At 39.9% G+C, this 25,222-nt stretch overlaps 1 protein-coding gene and 1 long non-coding RNA gene across 3 annotated transcripts in view; both read right to left on the bottom strand.

Annotated features, from left to right (window-relative positions):
- The window catches only part of SLC24A3 (solute carrier family 24 member 3), a 207,304-nt gene extending 202,877 nt beyond the window's left edge, over window positions 1-4,427 (bottom strand). For both annotated transcript variants that reach the window (XM_081950254.1, XM_081950255.1), the window contains exon 1: window positions 3,860-4,427. In XM_081950254.1, the coding sequence (XP_081806380.1) occupies window positions 3,860-4,007 (148 nt within the window). In that variant the 5' untranslated portion in view covers window positions 4,008-4,427. The remainder of the gene's footprint in view (window positions 1-3,859) is intronic.
- A 4,620-nt stretch (window positions 4,428-9,047) lies between these two features.
- Window positions 9,048-13,465, bottom strand: LOC309392104. The gene is made up of 2 exons (XR_014175392.1): window positions 13,360-13,465; window positions 9,048-10,317 (listed from the first exon to the last, which is right to left on the bottom strand). It is a non-coding gene; the product is annotated as an uncharacterized lncRNA (long non-coding RNA).
- Between the last annotated feature and the right edge of the window lie 11,757 nt (window positions 13,466-25,222).

The raw sequence follows: 25,222 nt of genomic DNA, 5'->3' as shown, positions 1-25,222 counted from the left end.
GGATGGATTGTGGTCTTTTTGTTTTCTTCCTTGGTTTTTTTTTTAATTTTCTCTTTTGAATTTGATCTGGACTTGGATTTAATTTGGATTTGACTTGGTGAAAGATGCTAATTCAAAAGAAGGAAACCATATCCCCACCAAAATTGGCAAGGCAAGCTACAGTACTGCATATAAACAGACAGCAAGTTCCACACTCACCTCCACTGATGATGTTGCCTATTGGTTAATGGAATGTCTGAAAGCTCAGAGAGAACCAAGGGCTGCACTTTCTGTCATGTTGTGGAGAATGTCAAGATTCCATATCCCCAAATTTCAAAGAAACTCTTGCTGATCTTATAACAACAATATACCTATATCTGAGAAGCATTTTTGGCCCTTCTACGTGTTGCTCTTTCACATATGGCTACTTAAGTTATATATAATTTCATACATTCATTTTTAAAATTTAGGTGCAGGACTAAAAAACTGTAACTTATATACTATGTGTGATGCATATACAAACATTTCAGATATAATTGTTTCTCCCTCATTCTTTTTCATTCATTCTTCATCATTGTTTATCAGCGATTCATTCTTTTTATCAACAATATAAGATATGAGGCAAAACATATTATAAATGAAAATGAAGAGCACAATTGAAGTATGTGGATTCTGATACACACACACACACACACACACACACATACACACACACACACACACCCTTCCCCTGTCTGTGGGTGACATGTGTCTTCCTCATTCTTGGGTTAATTGCCAGAGGCAGGGAGTTTGAGGGTTCTGCAGAGTATCTAAGCCTGTGATGGCGAAACTATGGCCCTCTCTGTGGGCATGCACATTGTTGCCAGCTGCTCTTCCAGGTTCCATCGCATGCTGGCTGGCACACATGCGCGTAATGGAACCCAGAAAAGAACAGCGGCTCCAGTTGCTCTCTTCTGGGTTCCGGCACAAAGGAGCAGCTGCTCTCTTCCGGGTTCCGGCACTCCAGGTGTGCATGTGCTCCAGTTTTGGCACTTGGTGCCAAAAAGGTTAGCTATCACTGATCTAAGCTGTTCCTTGCACTGCTCTCTTCTGGACAGAAGGCTCTGATGCTGTTCCTGAGTCTGCTGGAGCCACTCTTCCAATTTAGGAGTCATAGCCTCAAATGGTCCCCCAACCACTGGGACTACTTTTATATTCCACATTGTCTCTAGTTCCTCCTTCAGGCCCTGGTACTTCTCCAGTTTCTCATATTCCTTCTACCGGTACCTAACGTTGCTGTCACTTGGCACCACTACATCTATCACCACTGCTGTCTTTCTGTCCTTATCTACTATCACAATGTCTGGTTCACTAGCCAATACCTGGCTGTATTTATTGGCATGAATGGTCACTGAATAAAAAAGTGATTGTTACCTAAGGACTACTTGTAAGTGGAATATAATCTAACACAAGTATGGTCAAAGCTGTATGAATGCATACTACAGAACAAATCTATCATGTTTTCTAGTTCAGGTAACAGAGTTTGGGGTAAGTTCTCCAAGACACAAATCAAGGTCAGGTTTATGTAATACTAGACAACTCTCATGTTCCTCAATGGGTAAACAGGAACTCCAGAGAATACAGTAACACTAGTAGAGGCAAGACAAATAGTCTAGTTCTGATACATTTGCTCAGTTTTCCACTGCATGCCCTCACAGTTGAGAAGTGTTAACTTAGGTTCAACCATTCACTTTCCCAGGGTGATGTATGTGACTCAGTGATTCTTATGCATGATATGAAACAAAAACATAAACCATAAGCAGATGGATTTTCCTTTGTTCATGGTAGGTGAGATATTGTACATAGCCTTTCTCTTCACAAAATCCAGCAGCATAGGGAAATTACAGAAGAAACCTAATGTAGAAACTTTCCGCTAGCTATGCAACCGTAGTTGAACAGATACATGCAATTCCTGAAAATGCTGATCAGCTGTCACAGTGGTACCAAACAACCCGGAATTACAGATACTTCTATGAAAGTCCAGCTTGATAAGTGAGATTGTAAAATCCAGGCGGTTGAAGTAAGATCAGAAAATCATGGTTCCAAGGAATTTTAAACTTGAAAAAAACAATACAACAGAAGAACAGTAAAACAAGAGCAGTCTTGTTGACTAGCTAAGCAATGAATGGAAATGTTAAAATCTCACCTCCATCATGAATCTACAAAGAAAGACACACCTTCTCTATCATCACCTGTACCCATATAGAGAATCATTATCATCTGCCCCATTGAAAAAAAAAACCAAGGCAATTCATGTGCTCAATGCAGAGATGCTAAGAATAATTGTTATGGAATGATAAAACCAAATGTTTGTTTATTTATTCTATTATCTGCTATTCAGTACCACATCAGTCTGTAGTGGTTTCTCTAGCTAAGGTTAGACAAAAATAAGTCTTGCTGATCTAAGGCCAAGAAAAACTGAAAAATTGCAGTTTGCTCAAAAATAACATTGATGGAGGGCAGACTAATTATCTCTTTCCATGTCAAACTGGAAGAGATTACTAGGCTACTAGGTGAAGACTAGTAACTGCACTAGTACGTAGATGCCTGAACCCGCTAAATTGTTTTCTTCCTCCCCTCTCTACTAATCAAGGTGGGATGGGGGATGGCTAGGAAGAATAGAGCATAAGCTACTGTTTGAAGGAAAGATTCATTATTGACACTCTGGAAAGATATTATTAATATTTGATTTTATTAACTGCACAAGCCTAAACATGTCTTCTTAATAGGCCCACTGAATTCAGCTAGGCATATTTCTAGCCAGAAAGTTAGTACAAGAATGCAATCTAAATATTACAGCCTTCTAAAAGCATGCATTAGATCACAAGCGGAATGAAGGTCAGTTTGGTAATATATGCAGTTTGGCTACAATCCCACAGTGAGATGTGCATACAGGTCCTTCAATTGTAGGAATCCAAGCCAAATCCTAGCTTTGCCATTTAACATTCAGCCCAGTAGTTCCTTAGGTCACTGGAGGAAGTTCCATAGGTGGGGATAATGTAGAAGTCAGTAATGCGAAGCACAAACTTCAGTTTCCAGGTTCTTTTAATTTACTGAACCCTCACAGGATGGAGGTCACATAACATGCTAAGTTAAAATATGGTTATCCAGTTGGTGATTAAACGTATTTGGCAAATTCTATAAATCAGGTAGAAACTCCAAAAGCCACTTATTTCCTCATGTTCTTCAGTAAGACATGTTTCAACCACCCAGGAATATTTCTATGGGAAAAAAGCACATTATTGGGACCGGTGACAGAGCAGGCAGGTGCACAGCTCATTCCAATGGGGCTGGCATAGGAGAACTTCGGGGAAAGGAAAAGAAGAACTGGAGAGCCCGCTCGCCGGTCCCGACTCGGCCATCCGAGTTGTCTGCAGCCTACAAGTGAAGGCTCCCGCAACGCCCGTTCCCTGCCTGCAGACCGGAGTCACCGAATGGTGCCTGTTAGGTAGGGTGGCGGAGGAGGAAAGAACCCCAGGACCACCCCAAGGACTGTGGAGGCAGGAACAGCTCTCCCTGCCCCTCCACGTTGGGCGAATGATCCCGTAAATTGACGCCCCCTCCCTTTGAACCCAACCCACAAATTCGAGCAGCATGATCCCTTTCATCCGAAGGACGGTAAGGGGGGTGCCAAAGAGCGCGTCACTTCACGCGGAAACCCCCTATCACCGAACCCACAGGCAGGTATGGCCGCAGCAGAGCACCTCCACGCTGCCCGGGCGGCTGGTTGGTATCTTCCCAACGCCACGTCGCGACGCCTTTCGTAGCTGCCGGAGTCCCTTCTTCGCCCCCTTCCCCGCTGCGCGACCCCGCAGGTTCACTCCCCCTTCTTCTCACTCACCGGCTGCGGCGTCTGAGCGGCCAGCCCGCTGGCCTGCCCGGGCGCACGCGAGCAGCAGGAACCCCAGCAGCGAGGCCAGGAGGCACAGCTGCCCCGCGCGCAGCCCCTTCCTGCGCCGCCAAGCTTGGCCTCTCTTCGGCGGCAGCATCTCAACGGACGGCGCGGTGCAGAGCGCTACGAAGGATGCCGGCGGCAGCTCCCGGTGCGAGGCAAGAAGCGCCCGGGCAGCCCCTTGGCCGTCAGGAGCGAGCCGAGCCGAGCCTCCTTCGCCCCTCACGCCGAGCCGCTTCCCAGTACTGCTGCCTGGAGGGCGCGCGGCTGCTCGGCGAGGGCGAGGCGCTGCGCCATAGGCAGGGCTCCCCGGCTGGTGGCTGCTAAGCTTAGCGCTCTAGCCGGCCTGGCAGCGGCGGAGATCCGTCGATCGGGGGGCCCCTCTCGCCGATCGGCTCCGCCCCCTCCTGGAGGCCTGGGGCGGGGTCGTTTTCGGGGCCGTCCCGCCTGCTGTCGTCGCCTCTTCCAGCGAATCCCGTTCTTGGGGAAACCGGTGGACCGGCTGGGGAGCCCACGCCCCGTTGCCGCTGCCAGAGACCGCTTCAATCCCCCTAATGGTCCAGCCTGGAAAGCTTCGTGTGGCAAGCGACTCCGGTCTCTAAGCAAAGCCTAGGGGGACCAAAGTAGGTTTGGGCAAATTCTCCACGGCTCCAGCCCGTAAATAGAGCGCGGTTTCATTTGTCTCCAGGTTTCACTTCATCGTCTGCTGAAGGCAGCAAAAAGTAACCCTGAGCATGTACAGAGTACTTGACCCCGATCATGGAAGGATGGCACTTGATAGGTGGCTTAATATTTTTTTTAACCAACATCTGTTGAGAGAGGTAGTTGAATATGTCAACTCAACTGACATGGAAGAAAAAACAGGGAGAAAAAAAAACTGAATTAAGACGTGAATGGTGGTAAGGATGTTGGCATCCTGTCTGCAGTGTTAGGTCATAGCTCATTTCTACATAAGAGTCATCAGACAGTCATCTCAAATCATCTTGCCTGAACCAACTCTAAGGTAGGATGCCTTGTCCCTAAACAATTGTGATAAATGCAGCTTTCAAAGATGAAGAATTCTGCTCCTACCTTTCCCCTATTTTAGAAAAGGATTGCATTTTACTTTTGCATATCAACCCCAATAATTCTATCCTTCTTCCCAGGTCATTGGGATGGGGGGCTTTTTAAGCAATTTAGTCACCTAATTGTAGTAAAGATTCTTGAGATTATTTTACAACTCTACCTTGGCATAATAAAGTTCTTGCTTTCATATGTATTTGTGATTAAAAAGTGAGGGTGTTGTTTTCATTTTATTGCCCCACTTATTCCGCTTGCATAAGCAACACAAGCAGTGAAGTGAGATCACCAGCAGCATGTGAGATCCAAGAGGAATGCCTGGGAATCCTTTGGTGTATCACAGAGAATAACAGAAGCACCACTTCTAGAATGCACACAGATCTTACTTACTCCCTGACATTATTTTTGTGCCACTGTAAGGGAAAGTGAGGGTTGAGGGTGTGAGATAGGGGCTTCCTATCTCTCTGTTTGTCTGCCCAAAGGATCCATCTGCAACAAAATATGACTTCCCATAAATCCCTTGGGAATATATAACAGACATTTATAGTTGAATGGCACAAATAGTGACACAAAGATGACTACTAGCTATAAAACTGAAATTTGTTTCATTTGAAATAATGGGCAACAACAGAATTATCTTTCCCCTGACAAAGTTGGTGGCAACTGACCATAAAGGAGTAAGGGGAGAGATTTCTATTACCAAAAGAAATTGAGGTAAAGCAGTAAATTGCTGTAATTATTTACAAAAATACAAAAGCTTTAAGTTTATTTCTTAAAATGTTTCTAAATATTTAAAAGCACATTTCTTTTCAGAGGCTCTCCATAATGAAAATACATCATTATAAAGCAGTGTCTGCCCACATATGGTTAAAACATGACTTCAGAATTTTCAGGATTATACTTATATTAATAAATGACGTGGAATCACTATTGAGAGCCAACTATCTGACATTAAAATAATCATTCAAAGATAATTGGTAGAATAATATTTCCCTGGATGGAACAGAGAACAGATCCATGCAATTGGAATAATTGCCAGAACACATGGGTTCTCAGCCTGAGAAAATGAAAGTATAATTTTTAAAAAAATGCAAAAGTGACAAAAAAAAATTACAAAAATGCATTCAGCCTGTCTGGAAATGCTGCCAGTGACCTTCTATCAGAAACTTTTTGCTATTGCATAAATAGCTGCCAAAGAGAACCAATGGACTCTCAAAGAGAGACACCTCTGCCTTTACCTTTGCATCACAAGGACATGTCAATTAAAAGGTTTTTTGATCCCTGTTTCAGTATTCAAGCCTGCAGTAATCCTGCTGTGTCAGTGCCAGGCATCCCTAATCATAGGCTTTTAAGTAATGGTATTTCAAATTGGAAACATTGCAATTTTAGTTCTCAGCAGCCATTCCAATCTTGCCAGAAGTGCTCCAGGGTTATACCAACAACTGTCTGGGCAAGTTTAGGTTTAGGTTTAGGTTTATTTGGATTTATATGCCGCCCTTCTCCAAAAGGACTCAGGGCGGCGTACAACATTAAAAACACACATCACAAAAGTTAAAAAAAGATTAAAATAAAAAGACCAAACCGATTTTTTTTTAAAAGAAACAATACATTTAAAATAAATTAAAATTAACATTAACATTAACAGGCCAGGCCGGCTTGCTGGAAAAGCCAACTTTTTAGGGCGCGTCGGAAGGACCGGAGGTCAGGAATTATGCAGAGCTCCGGGAGCAGCTCATTCCAGAGGGAAGGCGCTCCCACAGAGAAGGCTCTCCCCCTGGGGGTCACCAGCCGACACTGCTTGGCCGACGGCACCCTGAGGAGGCCAACTCTGTGGGATCGTACTGGACGGTGGGAGGCTACTGGTGGCAGTAGGTGGTCTCGCAGGTACCCTCGCAGGTAAGGTCAAAATGCCCTATTTTCAAATCAGAAATGTTTCCTGCATTCTACTCTTAAGTTCCCTTCTGCATTGAAAATTCCTGATACAGGTAGTCCTCAGCTTACAACCACAATTGGGACCAGAAATTTTGTGGCAAAGCAAGGCAGTTAAATGAGTTGCACCCAATGACTGTTAAAAGAATCACTGCAGTTCTTAAGTGAATCATGAAGTCGTTAAACAAATCTGGTGTTCCACCATTGATTTTGCTTGTCAGAAACCCTTTGGAAAGGTTGTAAATGGTGATCACTTGTGCCAGGGATCCTGCAACTGCCATAAATATATGCTGGTTGCCATGCACACAAAGTTTGACCACATGACCACTTCAACAGTCATAAGTGTGAAGACTGGTTATAATTAATTTTTAGTGATGTTGTAACTTTGCACAGTCATTAAACAAATGCTTGTACGTTTGTTACCTGCATAGACTACCTGCATATGATGAAATTTGCCAACATAAAGATTTTCCTGTACCTTTAAATGGTTGTACACTACCAATGACTATGGTATCGTTAAGAATAAATTGCCTAAGTTGGTTATTAAGACAGACTGTATGCCTCTTTGGATAGGTGATTTCAAAAGCTGGTGCAGTGCTGTGGTGGGTTTCAAAAATTTTTAGAACCTCTTCTATAGGTGTGTCCTGCTTTGTGGGAGTGGCTTGCCAGCCATGTGACTGGGTGGGCATGGCCAACTTGTAAAATGTGTTGAAATTCACTTAACAACGCTCTTGCTTAGCTCAGAAACTCTGGCATTTGAAGCACGCAAGTCTTAAAGCTGTCAAGTTACAAGACCCTTGCACCCCTAACCCTTTAGAAAAAAAACCCCAGGGGTGTTCAAACTTGAGAGCTTTAAGACTTGTGGACTTCAACTCCCAGAATTCCTCCTCTTGCTCTTCATCTTGATGATGTGCGGACAGGCAGGGGGAGGGAGCTGGATCCAGTTCTAAATGGCACTGTAGATTTGTGGAACCTCTTCTATAGAAGAGGTTAGAACTGGCAGGAACCCACCCCTGGTGCAGTGTGACAATTGCTCCATATTATTGCAATTGTACTGCAAAGTTGCACAGGACTCTTTTTTATCGTTTCTAATGTTTAACATTTTCAGTGAAGCTATTTTAAGAGAAATCCAAGATGTGAAATTAAAATGGGACTGACAGTCATCTCTCTTCTCCTCCTTTTCCTCAAACTCATGTGAGGCAGAAAATGTTCTGATCAGTGGCTGGCTGCAACAATGAACTAATTGACTTGAAGCTCCATAAGTCTACAATACTGCTGATATCTAGTTCATCTGCCCAGCTGCATACACTAAACCTGCTCTGAAGGCCTTTTTACTAGTGTGCTTTTGATACTCAGAAAAGCTCAGATCTACCATGGATTAATGCAATTCAGAATAGATATTTATTAAGATAATTGAAAGATCTTACTTATTTCTCACCCTGTTCAAGATCCTCCGTGAAGCATACAATAAGTCTTTTGATGCTGCTCTGGAAATCTGTCTTTCTACAATTTGTTATCATGACTGCCACATCAAAAATTAAATCAAAAAGTGGGGAGGGAGAATTGAAAAAGCAACTGATGGCTGCTTATGAAAAACTCCTTGATTGAAGATGGTAAGAAAGAGGAATATGGGATTCCGTGGTTAATAAGCTTGTCTAAAACTGAGAATGCCTTTGTTATCAAACCACTATTGGTCACTCCTTTCCAAGCTTTTGAGACAAAACTTTTTAGCACTGAATGGAAATCCAAGTGGCTGGCCAACTACACTGAGGGGGGTAAAGAGCAAGATATTTGTATAACATTGTTCTCAAAAAGAGCTTTGAGGAGGTTGCAGAAGTGACCTCAACAAGCATTTGCTAATAGAAGGAGACAAAGAGCAAAACTGTATTTAGCGTCCTCGTGTTGAATCCTGACCTCGGAGTCCAGTCTTGCTTGGGATGCCCCAAAGTTGTTATACTGTAATCAGAAAAGTATTTTCCATAAATTTAAGCTTTCTCTGAACTGAGGTGACTGTCATGAAGAGGAGATGAAAACAGCTATGGCTGCATTGTAGTCACTGGATCTTGACCACTTTCTTGATTACTCCTGTTGGAAGAAATGTCCATCTGGGTTCAGTTCCAAGTGGGGAGAAAGACACTGGAAACATGGAGAGTGTTTGGAAATATGGTTTAATGATGGACAGGACCACATGGTTTGAGGTCCTGGGCAATCGAGCTCATGGGTGAGAGAGCGATTTATACCCTCTCTTGGGCTTTGAACTTGTTTCAGAGAGATTTGATGGGTACTTTTAATTTTTCTGATGCAAAGAGGAAGGCATTGATAGAGGGAGCAGAGAAGGATCCCTTCAGTGGCTCTCAAAAGGAGACTTTCAACCATGAAGCTCTAGCAGCCAGGGCAAAAATTCTGGAAAGAAATGTACAGTATTCAATTTTCTATGCCAATTAATTTCAGATGTCAGATATCACTTTCTGTGAGCTTCCAGTCAGATTTCAAGCAAACACAAACCCCACAATTCTTTATAGCCATAGTTTTGCTTTAAATTACAGGCTGCCCATTTTGAAGGGTTGTTTCTTGAACCCGCCCTAGCTCTTACTTTAATGCATCCAGGATTTGTGAGTCCAAAATGAGGTTAGCCAGTGTGCAATCTTTAGTGTTTTTAAAATTACACACAATGAGCCTTGGGACTCCTACTAATGAGGACACCAATGCAACATATCCTGCTTTACTGGGCAGCATCATTTGTGAGTCACAGTCAGGGCTTGGGTTTTGGAGATCTCTTTTCTGCTATCTCTTCAAGTGACAGAATTGCCTGAGGGGAGCTCCTCCCCCATGGAATTAACAGGGAGATATGACTGCTTGAACCTTAGTGCCACAGAGCAAAAAGAAGAAGCTTTGTGAGGAGGTAGGTGAAGGTGATAGTTTCACTCTAATTCTGAATGGTGTGTATGTATGTGTGTGTAGCTACTTCTAGAATACAGGCAATACAATCATGCTGGACAAATCTCCCTCCCACCAGACAGAAATCCAAAGTGTTCAGAACTTGCTGTGGCAACCATTCCCAAATACAATCCTCCAGAGTCCATTTAACTGATTACAACATAAGAAGGAAAACCTTACAATGAATTTCCACTCTCCCCCATAGTCTTTACAGCTGTCTTTTGGGGATTGAAAGGAGTCTTTAGTCTTCACTGGTCAATCTCAGGGTCCTCTGCTTCATGTCTGCTAGATGGCATTAGGCTTGGCTTGGTGGTAAGGATGGTCAGTCAACTTGGGAAGGTCTGCTACACTCTGGTTGCTGTGATGAGTTTCTAGTGGAGGGCTGGATCCAAAACCTATTCCTGGCTCAAATGGATGAAAGGTCTCCTCTGGAGCCAGCATCTGGGTCAGCTTTCATAGGTTGCAGAGTCATCTGCGCAGGGCTAAAAGACATGAGAAAAAGGTCCCCCTCCCCTCATTGTGGGTGATGCTCCCAGAAAAGGCATTGTAAGAGGATTAGAGATGGGGGTAGTGGAGTGGGGGTGGTAGATAGCTTGCAGACAGAGTTTGAGGAGGGGAAAACATCAGTACTACAGTTATTAAACAGGTAAAGCAGTTATAACAAAATGGTGACATCACAGATGAGGAAGGAAGAAAAACTGGATTCACATGCTGTTGTAACTTAGAATGGTCACTAAATGAACTGTTGTAAGTCGAGGACTATCTTTAGAGTCTTCTGGGCAAACCTAAATACAGTTAATAGCTTTGACAGATCTTTAACCTATTGACCCACCTGCCCTCATTGTCAACCTGGGTGATTAGCTCCTGCCTCTGCTGTGTCTAATCATCCTCTTCACCCTCCTACCTCCAACTATATTGACCCCATTCTTCCCAGCCATACAGGAACAAAAATGTCATGGCTTTTACTGAAAGTATCTAGGAAAGAGTGTAGCCTGGAAAAGAAAGTAATGTATAAACTTTCTATCCAATCTTGGTGATAGGCGTCCTATGCTTGCTTGATGATTCAACAGATAGCAGAGTAGTTGGGACTGTGTAGGAAAACCTTCATCTGCTCCCTTTTACAGTACCTACAAGACATTCTTGCTAGGAACAAATATAAGTTGTTGCTAATTTCTTTTAGGATCAGGGACAATTCCATCCCCAGCCTTCTATGCTGAAATCAACATCTCAAAATTAACTTTCCTTCCCTGTGTAGTGTGGTGCTAATGAAAGCTTACCAAGATAGGGCCAGGGGGTGTAAAGGTATGTGGGAATGACCTGGGAGACAGGAGAAGGAGCTGCAGCTGATTTGATAAACAAACTTTGAAGTATTGGCTAACGCATCTCAGAAGCAGGGATGCGTTCCAGCAAAGACTACTGCTGGTTCGCTCAGGGATGCACTGCATCCCTGCTTGATGTGCATTGCGTACCCATGCACAATACAACTAAAATTGCTCTGAGCATGCACAGAAGCAAAAAACAACAGGAGAACCCATTCATGGGCGTGGTGGGCCTGGGTCGCTGCTGGTTCCAGCGACCAAGGCCACCAAGCTACTACCGGTTCGGCCAAACTGGTAGGAACCCACCACTGCTCAGAAGGGACCCTCCTTAGTTTTCAAGAGAGTGAAAGGAGAAGCAGGAGGGGTCCTTTCAGATTTTGCAAGGTTCTGTTAATGTAACCTTACAAAAAATATAGAGCAATAGAGCCATTACTCCCGGTTGTGCTTTTTGTCTGGATTACCTCACAAGGCTAACAGGGGTAACATTTTCCTCATCCTTCTTTTGCTTCATAATCAAGATCATAATGACAATACCTAACTTGTCTCAATTTACACTTGTCTAATTTACAGCTGTTGTGGAATGAACAGGGCTTTGCTTTTCTGTGACATGTTTTGGTTAGCTTGTAACCCATAGACTTGAAGACAACTTGCTCTGCCTAGGATGATTCCTCATCTTTGCCATCTCATCAGCCCAAGGATTATGAGGGAGTAAGAATAGCCTCTCCTAAGTCATTAGAAGGTAAACACGGGCTATAAGCATATAGTCCACCTTTTTTTCCTATCACCTCTTGGAGTTTGACAAGATTAGAGTTTTTTCCCATATATTGTTCCTAGTTGTATTTTCTCAGATTTCATCAACGTATCAGTATATACATTTATGTCAAGTATTAAATGTTTAATTATTAAAGAGAAAATCTATGGACATTACGTTACCCATATTCTTGTACCATTGATTCTGCCCATGTTTAATTCTATTTTATTTTGATTGTGGAAAGTGGACCCCTTATCATTCATTGAGGATGTGTCCTCACAACAAAGCAAACTTCTAGTTGTCAGCCCATTCCTGAAGTAGGTTGATGCAGGTCCAAGATGATCTGCATGAAAGTAAGTCAGGAAAATTTGGAAGAAGTGAGCCAGCAGCCATGCAGACAATCTGGGCACCATGAAAAAGGAAGCTTAGTGAACTGCTGGGCTTCAATAAGCTCCTTACAGGATTGGATTGCCTACCTCCCATCTTTTTCAAGGGTCTCTTTGGCGCCCAGGGAGACAAAACATTCCTTGCATAGTTTTTCTTTCTGCTATTTTGTTTATGATTGTATGAGTGGAGAGAGGGCTGTATGATTTGGCTACTGGGAATATCAACCCCACAGAAGATGAAATGCAGGGTTTCAAGACTGTTACTCCCAGTTGGAGATTTTGCCCGGGAAAATATGGAGCACAGGAGAGAGAGAAAAGAAAGGCAGATGCCAGCTATAATTGCTGCAACTGGGCCATCGCACACCCCTCAAAAGGTAAAAATATGCTTCTCCCTTTTTTCCCTTCTTCTATGCTTACCTTTTCAACATCCTTTTAAGAATAAAATCTATCCATTCTGTAGGACTTTTTCATCACATGTATCTGATTCTTTGATTCTCTCTGCTCTTATTCTTTATTTCTTCAGTCCCAAATTCTTTCCTCTACTTTGTATCTTCCAGTGTTTTCTTAAAATTGTTCCTCACCTGCACAACAGCTTATCAGCTTATTGTCTCTTCTCCTCTTTCTGAAAAAAAGAGGCTAAAATGCATAGTCTTTCCCAAAGTTTACACGGTCAATTTTATGTTTAAACTTTAAAAATCCTGCTCAAGCAGAATGCAAGGGTGTTATTTAGGAAAGCAGTAAGTATTCAGCCCTCAACCAGTTCTCTTGAGTTCTAAGAAGAAAGGCAGCCCCCTTCCCCAAATGCCCACACATTTTTCAACAGCAGAATAAGTGCCCTTCTACAGAGCAGAGTTCAGTAGAACTGGATCTTTCTTTTCTTTCTTTTTTCTAGAGCTATTGCATGTAAAGATGGGAGATGTAATACAACTCTTCAGAGAAAAAAGAAAAGAAAAGAAAAATGTTCTGTCCTTTAGCTCCCGTCCATCATTTGCTTATGGAAAGGTGATAGAAAGTGAATAGTACAATATCAAAATAAGGATGTGATTGAGATGAATGAAAAGCAAATACCTTTCAAGAAGAAATTTGGCTCAAAATTTTTCTCGGGCAACCTGTGTCTCCGCAGATACTGCTCTCCACAGGATCCCTTTATCAAAACATTTGGGTCATGTGTTACTTTCACAGAAACCATGGCAACAGCACCATGTAAGCCAGTTCTTTTTCATTTCTGTGATTACATTTGTGTGGTGCTATCTAGCAGCATTTTCCAGATAATTTGCAGCATTTTCAAATGTGCTCTGTGCTGAGTGTAAAGGAAATCTTGGATGCATATTGAGGCACATTTTATTTAACTTTTAAAAGATAAAGTGGCATTTCTTGGCCCACTAGGTCTGCAATTCAGCAAGTTCAGCACTGTCTACTCTTGTTTTATAGGATGCATGTTGTTGAAGACATGGACAAGTGATTTGGTGAAATTTGGCCCACTGAATGTTTGTTTGATCTTTGTCCTCTTGGCTTTGTAAATGTAGCTGAAATGAATTTCTCTGCTAACTAAAATAGATTTTTTTGGTCATTCCAGGGAGTAATAAATGCCTTTATATGAGAGAAAGCTGTCTGAATAATTCCAAGACGGGAAATTGTCCTGAGCAGATTTTTCTTTGCTACCCAAGTGTTGGCTTGTCACAAACATCATAGATTATTCACTTTGATCTTACTGATGATGAAGATTATAAAGCAGCTCAAGTCCTTATAAAAAAGAATGCCTAGACATTATTATATAAATAAATAAATAAAATAAAAATTCAAATTATCAGGAGATTGAGAAATTAAGATTAGGAAAAATCCTGTAAACTATTCTGAATCTATGCAGCACAACAAAACAAAACATAAATAAATGAACTTGCCAGGCAACTTCAGATTTCTTGGATGGGTTTCATTATTTCAATTTGGTTTCAGACCTCTCTAAATCCTATTGATGAAATTTCATTAGATTAACTATTTTAATAGAAGAGTAGTACCCATGAAGTCTTGATAACTCTCCTAAATGTCTCCGCAACTTTAATTTTTTGTCAAATATGACTTTTCCTTTGTCAAGAATTCCTGTTCAAAGACCAGATTTTAGAAAATACTATTGCTCAGGAATGTGCTATTAACACTAGGAATCATGCAAGCTTGCAATTTATGCTACTTCTATGTCAGTGCTCTCTTTAAAAATTAACTATTCCTAGACAATGGACCATAGAGTAATTTTCTATCATTGTTCTTGCACACTTTTATCAAGGTAATAAACATAAAGCAACAAGAGACAAACTCTGCCCAACAATTTTATTATCTGAACTTCAATTAAGGTAATGAAAATACAAAGGAGAGAAGGAAACAGACAATCATTGCTAACAAATATAGTTATGGTATATGAGAAGCTTTCAACTCCCAAGATTCTGGGGACAATTTGATATTGCTTGTTCTATGGTTTATGCTGTGTGGGTTACTTTATATATTACTGATGCATAGATAAATCTGACTTTAAGTGTTGGATTCCATTACTTTCTACTCTATAAACCTTTGAGCCACTGAGTCACTTTCTAAGAAACAGCAGTTATGTTGTTTTAGAGTTAATAGCATTTGTCACCATTCCAGATAAGGGCAAATCCACTGATTGTCCCATCACCAGTACAAGCCACCTACTCTGTTCCAAAGCCACTGTTTTTCATCCTAAATCCTCTTACATCTTTCTATGCAAATGATTGAAGTACTTCCTTCTGATTAGTGACAGTCCCAGCTCTAATTGGATACAGTGTTTGACATGGTCCTATCTTTCCAGCCTTTGTCTTGGGCTGCTAAGAGGTTACATTTTCTGCTGGTGCCATTTTTTATTATTTCAAAGACCTTCCAACAATCGCCAGGGAAGGCAATGAATTTTCTTCAATCCATGTTCCTCCACTGAAAATAGAAGCTTGGTGCTCTATTCAGCCCTTACATCTTCCAGGGGATAGCTTTTAGGTTTCTGTCCAGCAGGATGAAGCATGGTTCCTTTACTTTTACACTTCTTGCCTACAATACTGCAATATTCTTTTCCCTTCTACGTTTTCTTATAAATTTTTAAGTTGCAAGATAGACATCTTGGAATAAAGCAGCAAAATTCCAATAAGTACTACCTTGTTTCTAGAAAACTGAACCATCAGTTTCAATGTACCTATAATCTCCTCCTTTTGGTTTGAATAATGTAGCATCAGAACAATAATGGTACAGTAAGAAGGGAAAAGGATGGGCCTAGATAGTATCAAAGGAGAGGATATGGGCCGGGATTGTAAAGTCAGCTATGTATGCAAACAACTGAGAAAGCAAAGAAGGAAAAGGCAGGCAGTGACAGACCTGCCCACACTGGGGCCATCCATCCAACCATGCAAGCTTTCCCTATATAAACAGGAAGGCAAGGAGCAGGGGAATGACCAGTTAGGCCTTGAAGTGGCTGGAGTCCAGGTAAACATACCTACTGAGGCTGTCTGCTTAGGGTTACCCGACCTGTGGCAAAAGGAGTCCATGTCCTCCTTTTTTTCCCCTTACGTCCTCCATCCAACAGACACAGCTTTAACATCAAGTATTGTCAGACTTTTTGAATAGGTAACTGAGCAGTTTATCTCTGCCCCGTGCAAGGTGCGGCACTTCCCTAATAAGTGCTAATCACAAGTTAACAAGTTGGTTCTGAAATTGAGAAGATGTTAATCAGGCTGTTGACCTCTAGCCAGCTTGCAACCTAAGCAAACTAGGCAAAAAGCTGGCACTGGCACACTCCTCTCAATGTGCATTCCACATTGCATGCCTGTTTACTCTCTGCCTCTCCATTGAATGCAAATACAAATATTAAACAGCTTGTGTGGTCCTCCTTTCCTCCCAGGGCCGGATTTTCCTATAGGCTAACTAGGCTTCAGCCTAGGGCCTCAAGATCAAGAGGGGCCTTTTATTTATCCGTGCTACATTTTTTATAAAGGTTAGTACCAATTACAACATGTTTCATTTAATATATTGATATATATCACAGTAATGATGTATTTTATTATCTCTCATGTAATTTACAAACGTAAAAATGGGAGGTGAAAGGGCCCCATAAGTGGAATAGCCTAGTGCCTCTTTTCATCTAAATCCAGCCCTGTTTCCTCCCCTTTTGCCCTCCTTTCCAGTAGTCCCTGCACTCCTTTATGGTGTCCTTTGTGCTCTCTGGGCTTGGTGGTCTTCTTGCAGATGTTTCATTACCATTCCAGGTGACATCATCAATGCTAGAAGTTTTTGTCTAGCACTGACAATGTTATGTAGTTTGATAATAAAACATCTGCAAGAAATCTATCAAGCTCAGAGAACACCAAGGACTCCACAGCTTAACCTTAAGCTATGAATATTCTATCTGTGCCTGCCCTCCTTTGCCTGTTCAGATATCTGTTCATTTTACATCAGCTACATTCACCTGAGGTAGCTTGTTTCTACCTGCTATTCCACCCCTACCTAGGTTCATACACATGACTAGGTTCTTTTGTGGATATGCACACACTAGCCCCACATTAATCATTATCAGATTTGCTTTTGCAAGCCTATGCCTGTGCACGTCAAGCGAACTACTTCTGTATTGACGTCAGTACACCACTGGCCTTTCCCCACTTGCATCTTAGCAGAGCATACCTGTGTCTAGCAACCTTTTTGTTTTGCTTTGTCTCCATGCCTCGTCTTCATCTCACCCTTAGTCCATGAGTGAGGCAACCTTGAGTCATTTTAAGCCATAGGGATGTTAAGCAATGGCTTCCCTTTATTCAGACACAATCCAAGAGTAACTAGAAGGTGGAAGCAATGCAATTACAGCGATTTGGAAAAGAGTATATAGATCAGGAGTAGCGGCAGTAAAATTCATAGAAGAAGGGAATCTTATCATTGGGAGAGGGCTTTAAATCATCTTCACTCCCCATCTCATGACAGGAATGCATCCCTTTGATCATGGCCTCTGCTCCTCCTCTGGGTAAAAGATGACACTCCTCTACATGTTAAAAAAAACAACTTACAACATTAAATCAGAATCCGTCTTCTCATAACTGAAATCTACTCTTCTATGCAAGAGTCCCTTTCTGGGAGAGAGGCGGTCTAAAAATCTAAGAAATAAATAAATAAAAATAAATATATTTTGGGAAAAGAGGGAACAGATCTTAACCACCTTCTATGTAATTTCTTTTGGGGGATGTAATATCCCCTTCGTAATTCCCCTCCCTCCCAAGCTATATTTACCCAGTTGCCTCTGTCTTCTTGGGTTTAGTTTCTAGACCTGGATCCTTTGTTGCCCTGTTCCAATTTTTTGGAAGTCTTCTTAAAATATAATACTGAAATTTAGAGTTGGTAGTCAAAACGAGATCTTATCAACATAGAATAAATCGGAACGATATTGTCCTATGATTTGGAAATTATATGTGGTGTGACCTAAAATCTTTTTTGCAGCCAGATTATGCTGCTACTTCAATTTGTAATCAGCTACTATTCCACAATCAATCATCATCCAGTCATTTACTAATCACTGCCAAACCACGCATTCCTCATCTTATACATGCACACTTGATTGTTGCTTGGTACTGTCTCAGTTAAATTTCATTCCCTTTATTTCAGCCTATTTCTTGAGCTTGTTAAAATTATTTTTAATTTTCTTTCTGCCTTTTATGGAATTTGCTTTTCCATCCAATTTTGTGTATCTCAAAATCTGATAAACATTCTTTTAATTAATAATAAAAATGAAAGAATAGACCATCAGGGCTGAATCCTATGGCGCCATATTCAATGCCTCTCACCATATGGAACATTATACAATTTTCAACCTCACTTTCAGGCATCTGGCACTTTATCACTTTTCTATTATGTCTCAAATATATAGGGTTTTGTCCAGAGAATCAGCTGGTACCTTAAGCACCATAGGATGCAATTAAATTTGGCTTGGAATTATCAACTCAATCAAAATAAAATAATAAATGGGTTTTTCTTGACCATATTTTATTGATCTTAAACTTCAAACTGCCCCCCGGATCCTGCTTTTCACAATTGCAACATAAATGTTGAGTTATGCATTTTCTTGTTATTGGCCATAATTTTGTCCTTTTCATTGAGCAATTGAGATACCAATTATTTCCTTTTCTTTATCCTGAACATATCAAAAGAAACTCTTTGTGCTATTTCTAGCATCCTTCATTAATCTCAGTCTATTCTGAACTTTTGCTTTTCTGATATCAGGTCCACCATTTTGGACTACCCATCTGCACTCCTCTTCATTGACCTGATTTTCCCCCCATTTCTGATATGTGTCCTTTTTGTTTAGCAAACTTCGCAAAGCTTTTTCTGCAGCAACATGGACTTCTTCCACTATCCTCCATTTTTTCCTCATTGGAATTGTTTACAATTGTACTTTTAGTATCTCCTTGTATAGGAACTCCCATCCTCTTTTTCCCACCTTCCATTGCCATGGGATCTGATTTATCATTGCTTTCAGTGTGTTGAAATCCATTGTAAAGTCTCAAAATATGCAGTATATTATCTCTATGATGATATGAGTTCTAAAGTGTTCTGTACACATCTTTTGTTCCCAAATGTAGTTATTAACAGAAATGGATAACTGGCAGTGAATTTTATAAATCTCATCCTTCATCCCAGATTACAGTCTTCATTCCTGTACTTTTATATAATTGTGTTAATTTTGTGTTTACAACAGTTTCTTAGTCCATCACATTTGAATTCAGCCCTTAGAAATGTTTATTAATTGCACAACCATAACGTATGGAATCCTTTAGAAACTGACCTTTATAGCACAAAATAGAACTTGGACAGCATTAACTTCAAATGAACTCTTAAAAGATAGGAAAAATTAGCACTACCTTCATTTATTCTAGAGACAACAGTTCATTGTGATATCCATAACCATATATCCAGTTATTGCTTTATTTCTTAGATCTGCTCCCAAGCCCAAAAGTACCTAGCAACAAGCAAATTAAGACAAAGGAGTAGAAATAATGGAGTGAAAAAGTGGAAAATCTCCTTCAGTTGGGTTTTAATTTGATTTAAGATATGATTTCTGGGTCCTTGCCTCTTGTCTAATGAGGATTTTAAGAGACCCAAAGTTCATTTCTGAAGCTGATTCAAGATAATTATCATATGTCTAATCACTAAGTACCAGTAATAGAGTCCAAGATTTTATTCTTTTCCAGTTTGCTCTTCTGCTTGATATATTCTAGGTTGCTGCATGTAATCAACTTAGGTTTATCCTGTACTTCTAACATTGAAACTGCTGGCAGCTTTCTGAGTTTTGGGCATTTGAATTGAGAATACTAGTAAAATGTAAAGATCTTTATATAAATATGCACTAGATCAGGCAAAGCTGGAATCAAGACTTCCATCCCTCACAAACATTGATTAAAACCATTCCTCCTTAATTACCAAATCACACTAACGGGTATTGCAGGACAAGTGAATTTTGTAAGGATTGAGATGGACAACATAGTTTTTTTAATTCATTTAATATGCCCTCTCCCTCAATAGAGCTATCTCCTTATGTTTCCTTACAGATCAAAGTGTGATGGTTACTTTCCTTCTTAACTAAGATTAGTATAGCTATGTATCAGTCTTCCTAATGGAAAACCTCATTCCAACTACTTAAACATTTGAGGCACATCTCAAAAAATTAACTAGGGAGTATAAGACACTATTGTGGCAATTTATGTTGTGTCCTTTGCTTCCATATAAACTATTCAGAGGAAATATTAGTGAGAAATGGATCTAACCAGAAACATAGCCACAACTATGAGCAATCTACACTGGCAACATTTTCTACTGATGCCCACAAGAGGCACTACCGAAGGCGCTATGCCTGGCTAAAGACAAATTATTTGAAGTTCTGTTTTATCTTAAGGTTCCTTTCTTGTTTAGTATTTTTTTCATTATAAGCCCAATATTTGTGATTCAAAAACCCTCAATTCCCCAATGCTTAAGTCTGAGAGAAAAGAAATCCTATGGAAAACAGTATTTCCAAAGATAGTATCATCCCTATCTCCACTTCCTAGATTTTCTGTTAGACAGGAGGAAACTGAAATAGGCAAACAATTTTCCAGTGCAAACTGGGATGTACAAAGCAAGAAATGCCAGCAGATCACAAACATCTACACATTTGGCCTCACATGAAGAAAAGCAAAAAACAGATGAGAAGATATGGAGAAACCAGCTTATTAAGTGTGTGTTTCTTTCTACTAATATCTGTTTATAACTTAGTTTTATATACATAAATTGTATAGCAGCATAAAATAATTGAAATAAATAAAAATTATAAAGAACCATCACTAGATCAAGATAAAAATAATCCATATAGCAAAGCATCCATTAACACATCCACCATAAAAGAAATAAACATTTAGAATTAAAAAATATAGAATTAAAAGAGAAAGTCAATAGACTTCTACTTGAGTCTTTAGGGTTGCTCTTAATGGGTACCATACCCCATTATTGGTGCTGATCTTAAGCAGCCAAACTGATTTTCTTCAGTTCCATTACCCAAAGTCTCATTTTACAAAAATGAACCCCTTAGCCTTGGGGGTGGGTAAATTTGTAGTCGTTTGCCCCTGCTAACTGTATGGCTACTCCTTCATCTTGAATGTGATGTATCTGGAGTGCCACAGTACTTTTATACTATGTTATAGTGCTTTTTAAATTAGCCAGATTCTTTTTTTGTTCTTCCTTATCATGACGTAGCAAGCCATTACAATACAGTATAAGGATGGTAGGAGTGCTTGCTGGAGACAGATCTCTATTATCTGTATTGCTTGCAAGGAATGGCTGCAAGTTGTATGGTTACTCTTACAATGGTTTTGGTGAATACAACTTTGAGCTACTGCATGAGCTAAACAGAGGATTACTCCTAACACTCATGGAGCTCTTGGTTCCAAGCACTTCTGTTTTGCCTCGTGTTCCATTTAATGTTAGTATGAGGTACCTGAGTGAGATCATTTGGAGATATAGATCAAAGTCTTATCAATGCAATATGCTAACTAGATAGGAAAAGTAATCACTCCCTGGTTGCACCAATAGACTGCAGGGGGATGAAAGAAATGAATTTTTGTCTGAACAAGAAATACAATTACCTGACAGTATTCAGCATGTTCTAGAAGAAGTTATATTCATTCTAAATAAACTACTTAATAGCTTGGGGGCTTCTAGTTCCATCTCTGTCATCAGTGGTTTAACTGTATCATGGCGGTATTTTTGCCATATTAGGCTAGAGCACTAGATATGGCACCTAATAAAGGTGACCTCATTTCAACAATCCATGAAGTGCCAGCATCTTGATTACTACAATGCATTGTAGTCTAAGCTGTTCCAATAGAAGAGAACATATGCAGCTCAACTAATATGTAACTAGGTAACGTTAGCAATATGAATTGCTTTGGAGAGCTTTAGTTGGTTTGTGAGCTACACTAATGCCATGTAGTAATATAATTGCACTAATGATGTTACCTAGTTCAGTAATGAAATGTCTGCAGCAAACAATCAAGCTCAGAGAGCACCAAGGACTGCACAAGGACTGTAAGCTGTCTTAGAAGATGGTCTGGAAAAATCCATTACTGCAAAATATTTCAGGAAGTAGACCAAATGAAACTTGGTATTACTGCCATACCGTTGCTCAATCGTTCATGACACTGATACTTGGTTTGTTAATATTCACCTCTAAAGGATTTCACATCTAGAAATCACATAATTTCAGGAAAAGCCTGAAATGTTCCGCTTATTGTTCAGTTTATTGGGAAATGATTGAAAAGTTGCAAGTAAGAGCCTGTTTGGTTGGTGTTTTCCCCTGTCCTTGTGTGTGTGCATGCAGTGTTTATAACTTTGCATGTGTGAGAGACGAAGACTTTGGGTTTAAACTTCATGAATTGTTGTCAAGTAGCTGTTTCTAAAAGAGTTCCCCCAGGATAGCAGTGAAAGATAGGAACCAATGCTCTGCTTCAGTACAAGGCAGTTTATTATAGTCTCCTAAAAAGTAATCCTTTATAGCCTTTCTCATCTAACCTCATTGTGCAATAGTATCAAAGATGGATTGCGGTTAGAAGTATTCTCAATTTATGTAAAGGTCCCTGTCTGTGTATGCAAAATCACCATATTTGCACTGCAAAAGTCCTTATGAACCAGTATGGAAGAAAATAATATTTTCTGCTACCAAGCAGTTGCTTGAAAGCCAGTTTGGTGTAGTGGTTAACCAGGGGAGAAAACAGAAGACTATGAGTTCTAGTCCCATCTTAGGCACAAAGCCAGCTGAATGACCTTGATCCAGTCAATCTGTCTCAACCCTAGGAAAGAGGCAATGGAAAACCACTTCCAAAAAACTTTGCCAAGAAAACCCCAGGAACAGGTAGTCATCAGGAGCCCAGGTAGTCACTTTGTGTGCATACACAAACAAAGTACTTACGTTTTTACAGATTCAATAATGCGGTAGTATTCCTAACTTGAAGAGAAATATCATTTCAAAGAAAATGCCCACTTCAACCAAACCCATCTTTTTGTTTCCAAAGGAAGGAGGGGAGAATGCAACCTGGTAAAGACCAATTTCAATATTAATAACCTTCAAGCATCCGGAATGATGCCTATGACTCACTGTCCCCAGATATGTTTTGCTTTTAATTAAAAGACCATAAACCTATAATAAGCACAAGAGTGCCAGAAAATAATAATTGCACTATCATGGCTACAGAGAGCAAGAAAAAAGCAAGAAAGCAAGAAAAAATATCAAAAATCACAAAAAGCAAAGATAAACAGCAACATTTGTTTAATCAGAAAGTGTTTCATGACGCAAAAATGAAGGTGTTGGCAGTTATGAGATTATTTGTGGCAAACATTCTTGCTATCCACTAACATTATCTGGTCAGCTAATTGTCCTTAATAAGATTACTTAATGAATGTTTATTAAGAGTTTGTTAGCTTTACCTCTTAACAGCCTCCCAAGTGATCATAGTGAAAGATTACAGATTACAGATGAATATATTATCTTTTGCCTATAGGGTATAGCATAATTATTACTACACACTTGCATAGTTCCCCTTCATTTTGTACAGTTTATTTGGAGAAATTTACAGTCAATTTCAGCCTCTATGATGTGGAATAGATACATTTATTAAGTGTACTTATTTAGAGAGAAAAATAAAATAAAATGACTGCTGTACAATAAATGAAAACATATAAAATGCTCTACATAATTATCTTGATTTCAGTTACTATGTTCTAGGGGAATATCTGGAGATATATTCCTCAGAGGAATAGATTTGAGATCATTTCAAAGAAAATTAATGGGATAAATGCTTTAACCTCATTAACTTTATTGTATCTTTATGATTATATTATTGTGAATAATTGTGCATTTAATTCCTTATTGTCTCAATTCATGAATTATTGCTATTATCAATAGCCTTTCAAAATGATATGAAGCAAAATTTGTTCGTAAATCATGCATGTGCTGTAAATAGTGCTGTAATGGGCACAGGTTTGAATTCTACCTGACATCTTTCCTGAAGCCCTCTTGAGATATCTTTCACTCTTCCATAGTATCAACAAATACAAGCCATATTTTAAAAAGATAGAGTGTTGACATTGGCATAATAGTATGTTGATAGGCAAACATCTAAAATTTGGTACTGAATGCATGTGAGCCCTCCCTCAACTTTTTTTTAACACCATGTGGAATTTGACCCAGGTCGTCCTAACATTGGAATCATTGCAGTTACAGGCCCACATATTGTTGGCTCAATCCTCCACATTTTCCTCCAGGGGGAATAAGAGAATTCAACTGGGAAACTCCAGCAGAAAACTGAATTAGTTTCATTAAGATATTCGGCTCTGTTACCAGAATCAAATTAGCTTAGTGTTGTGAATAAGACCAGAGTATGGAGAAAATTCTTTTAGTGGAAGAGCAGGCCAGATTCAGAATTGTTTTATTCTCTGTGAAAAACATCTCAGTGAAAAATATGTAACTGAAGGTAAACAACTGAAGGTTATGGATCTCATTGCACCATTTGATTCCATAAACAGAGATACTTGGAAGAAGTAAGTATAAATATGGAACCTAGATAAATATGGAACTTAGACTCCTGTATTTTGTTACATTTCTTTAGACAAATATATATTTGAAAATTCACAATGAAGTCAATAGATCTTTAAAATGGAACACATTATCCATTAAAAAATCAGACAAGAGTGCACTTTAGCTCAATTTCTGTATTCAATTTTCTGTGTTAACATTCCAGGTGTCCTGTCTTTTTTGGATGTCCAAATGTCAAAGATCTCTAAAAAATTAATTAATGTTCTTTCATATGCAGACAGTATTTCCAAGACAGTTTGAGAAGACTGCAGTAGAAATTAAGTGCCCATTTGCTTCCAACTCAGTGAAGTTCTACACAGCCAAGTCCAAACTGGTAGTATTCAATGAGAAACATGTTAAATATAATCGGCACCTGAGGAGCCTACTGAGCAAGTTGAGTCCTCTCCCTATTTAGGAGTGTACAAGGGCAGCAAGGAATACCAAAACACTATTTAAATTAATTATAAATATCCAGGTACTCTGACCCCATACGTTTAGTAAAAGACAAAAATATATCTTGTGCTAATCTTTGTGGAGAATCGAGGTACCTATTAATGGTCCTTATACTTAAATAAAACCAGATTCATTTTTTAAGATTGTGGGAATCAACAATATGCTGGCCCATGATTAGAACCAAAACAGGAATTGGTTCTTTATATAGCTAACTAATTAAAGTGTTCCAATCACTGACAGAGTTTGTTAGATTCGGGCAACGAGAGAACAGACTCTGGACAAGTAGTGACTTAACAGCTCTTTATTAATAGTAGTAGTGATCCAGCTTGGTGTGTGGTCTGAGGGTTCCCCTTT

This window comes from Natrix helvetica (genome assembly GCF_964273705.1).
Source record: "Natrix helvetica genome assembly, chromosome: 4".
In the NCBI taxonomy this organism is placed as follows: Eukaryota; Metazoa; Chordata; class Lepidosauria; order Squamata; family Natricidae; genus Natrix; species Natrix helvetica.
Note: the sequence above shows the minus strand (reverse complement) of the source record. Positions and strands in the feature narration are given on the sequence as shown.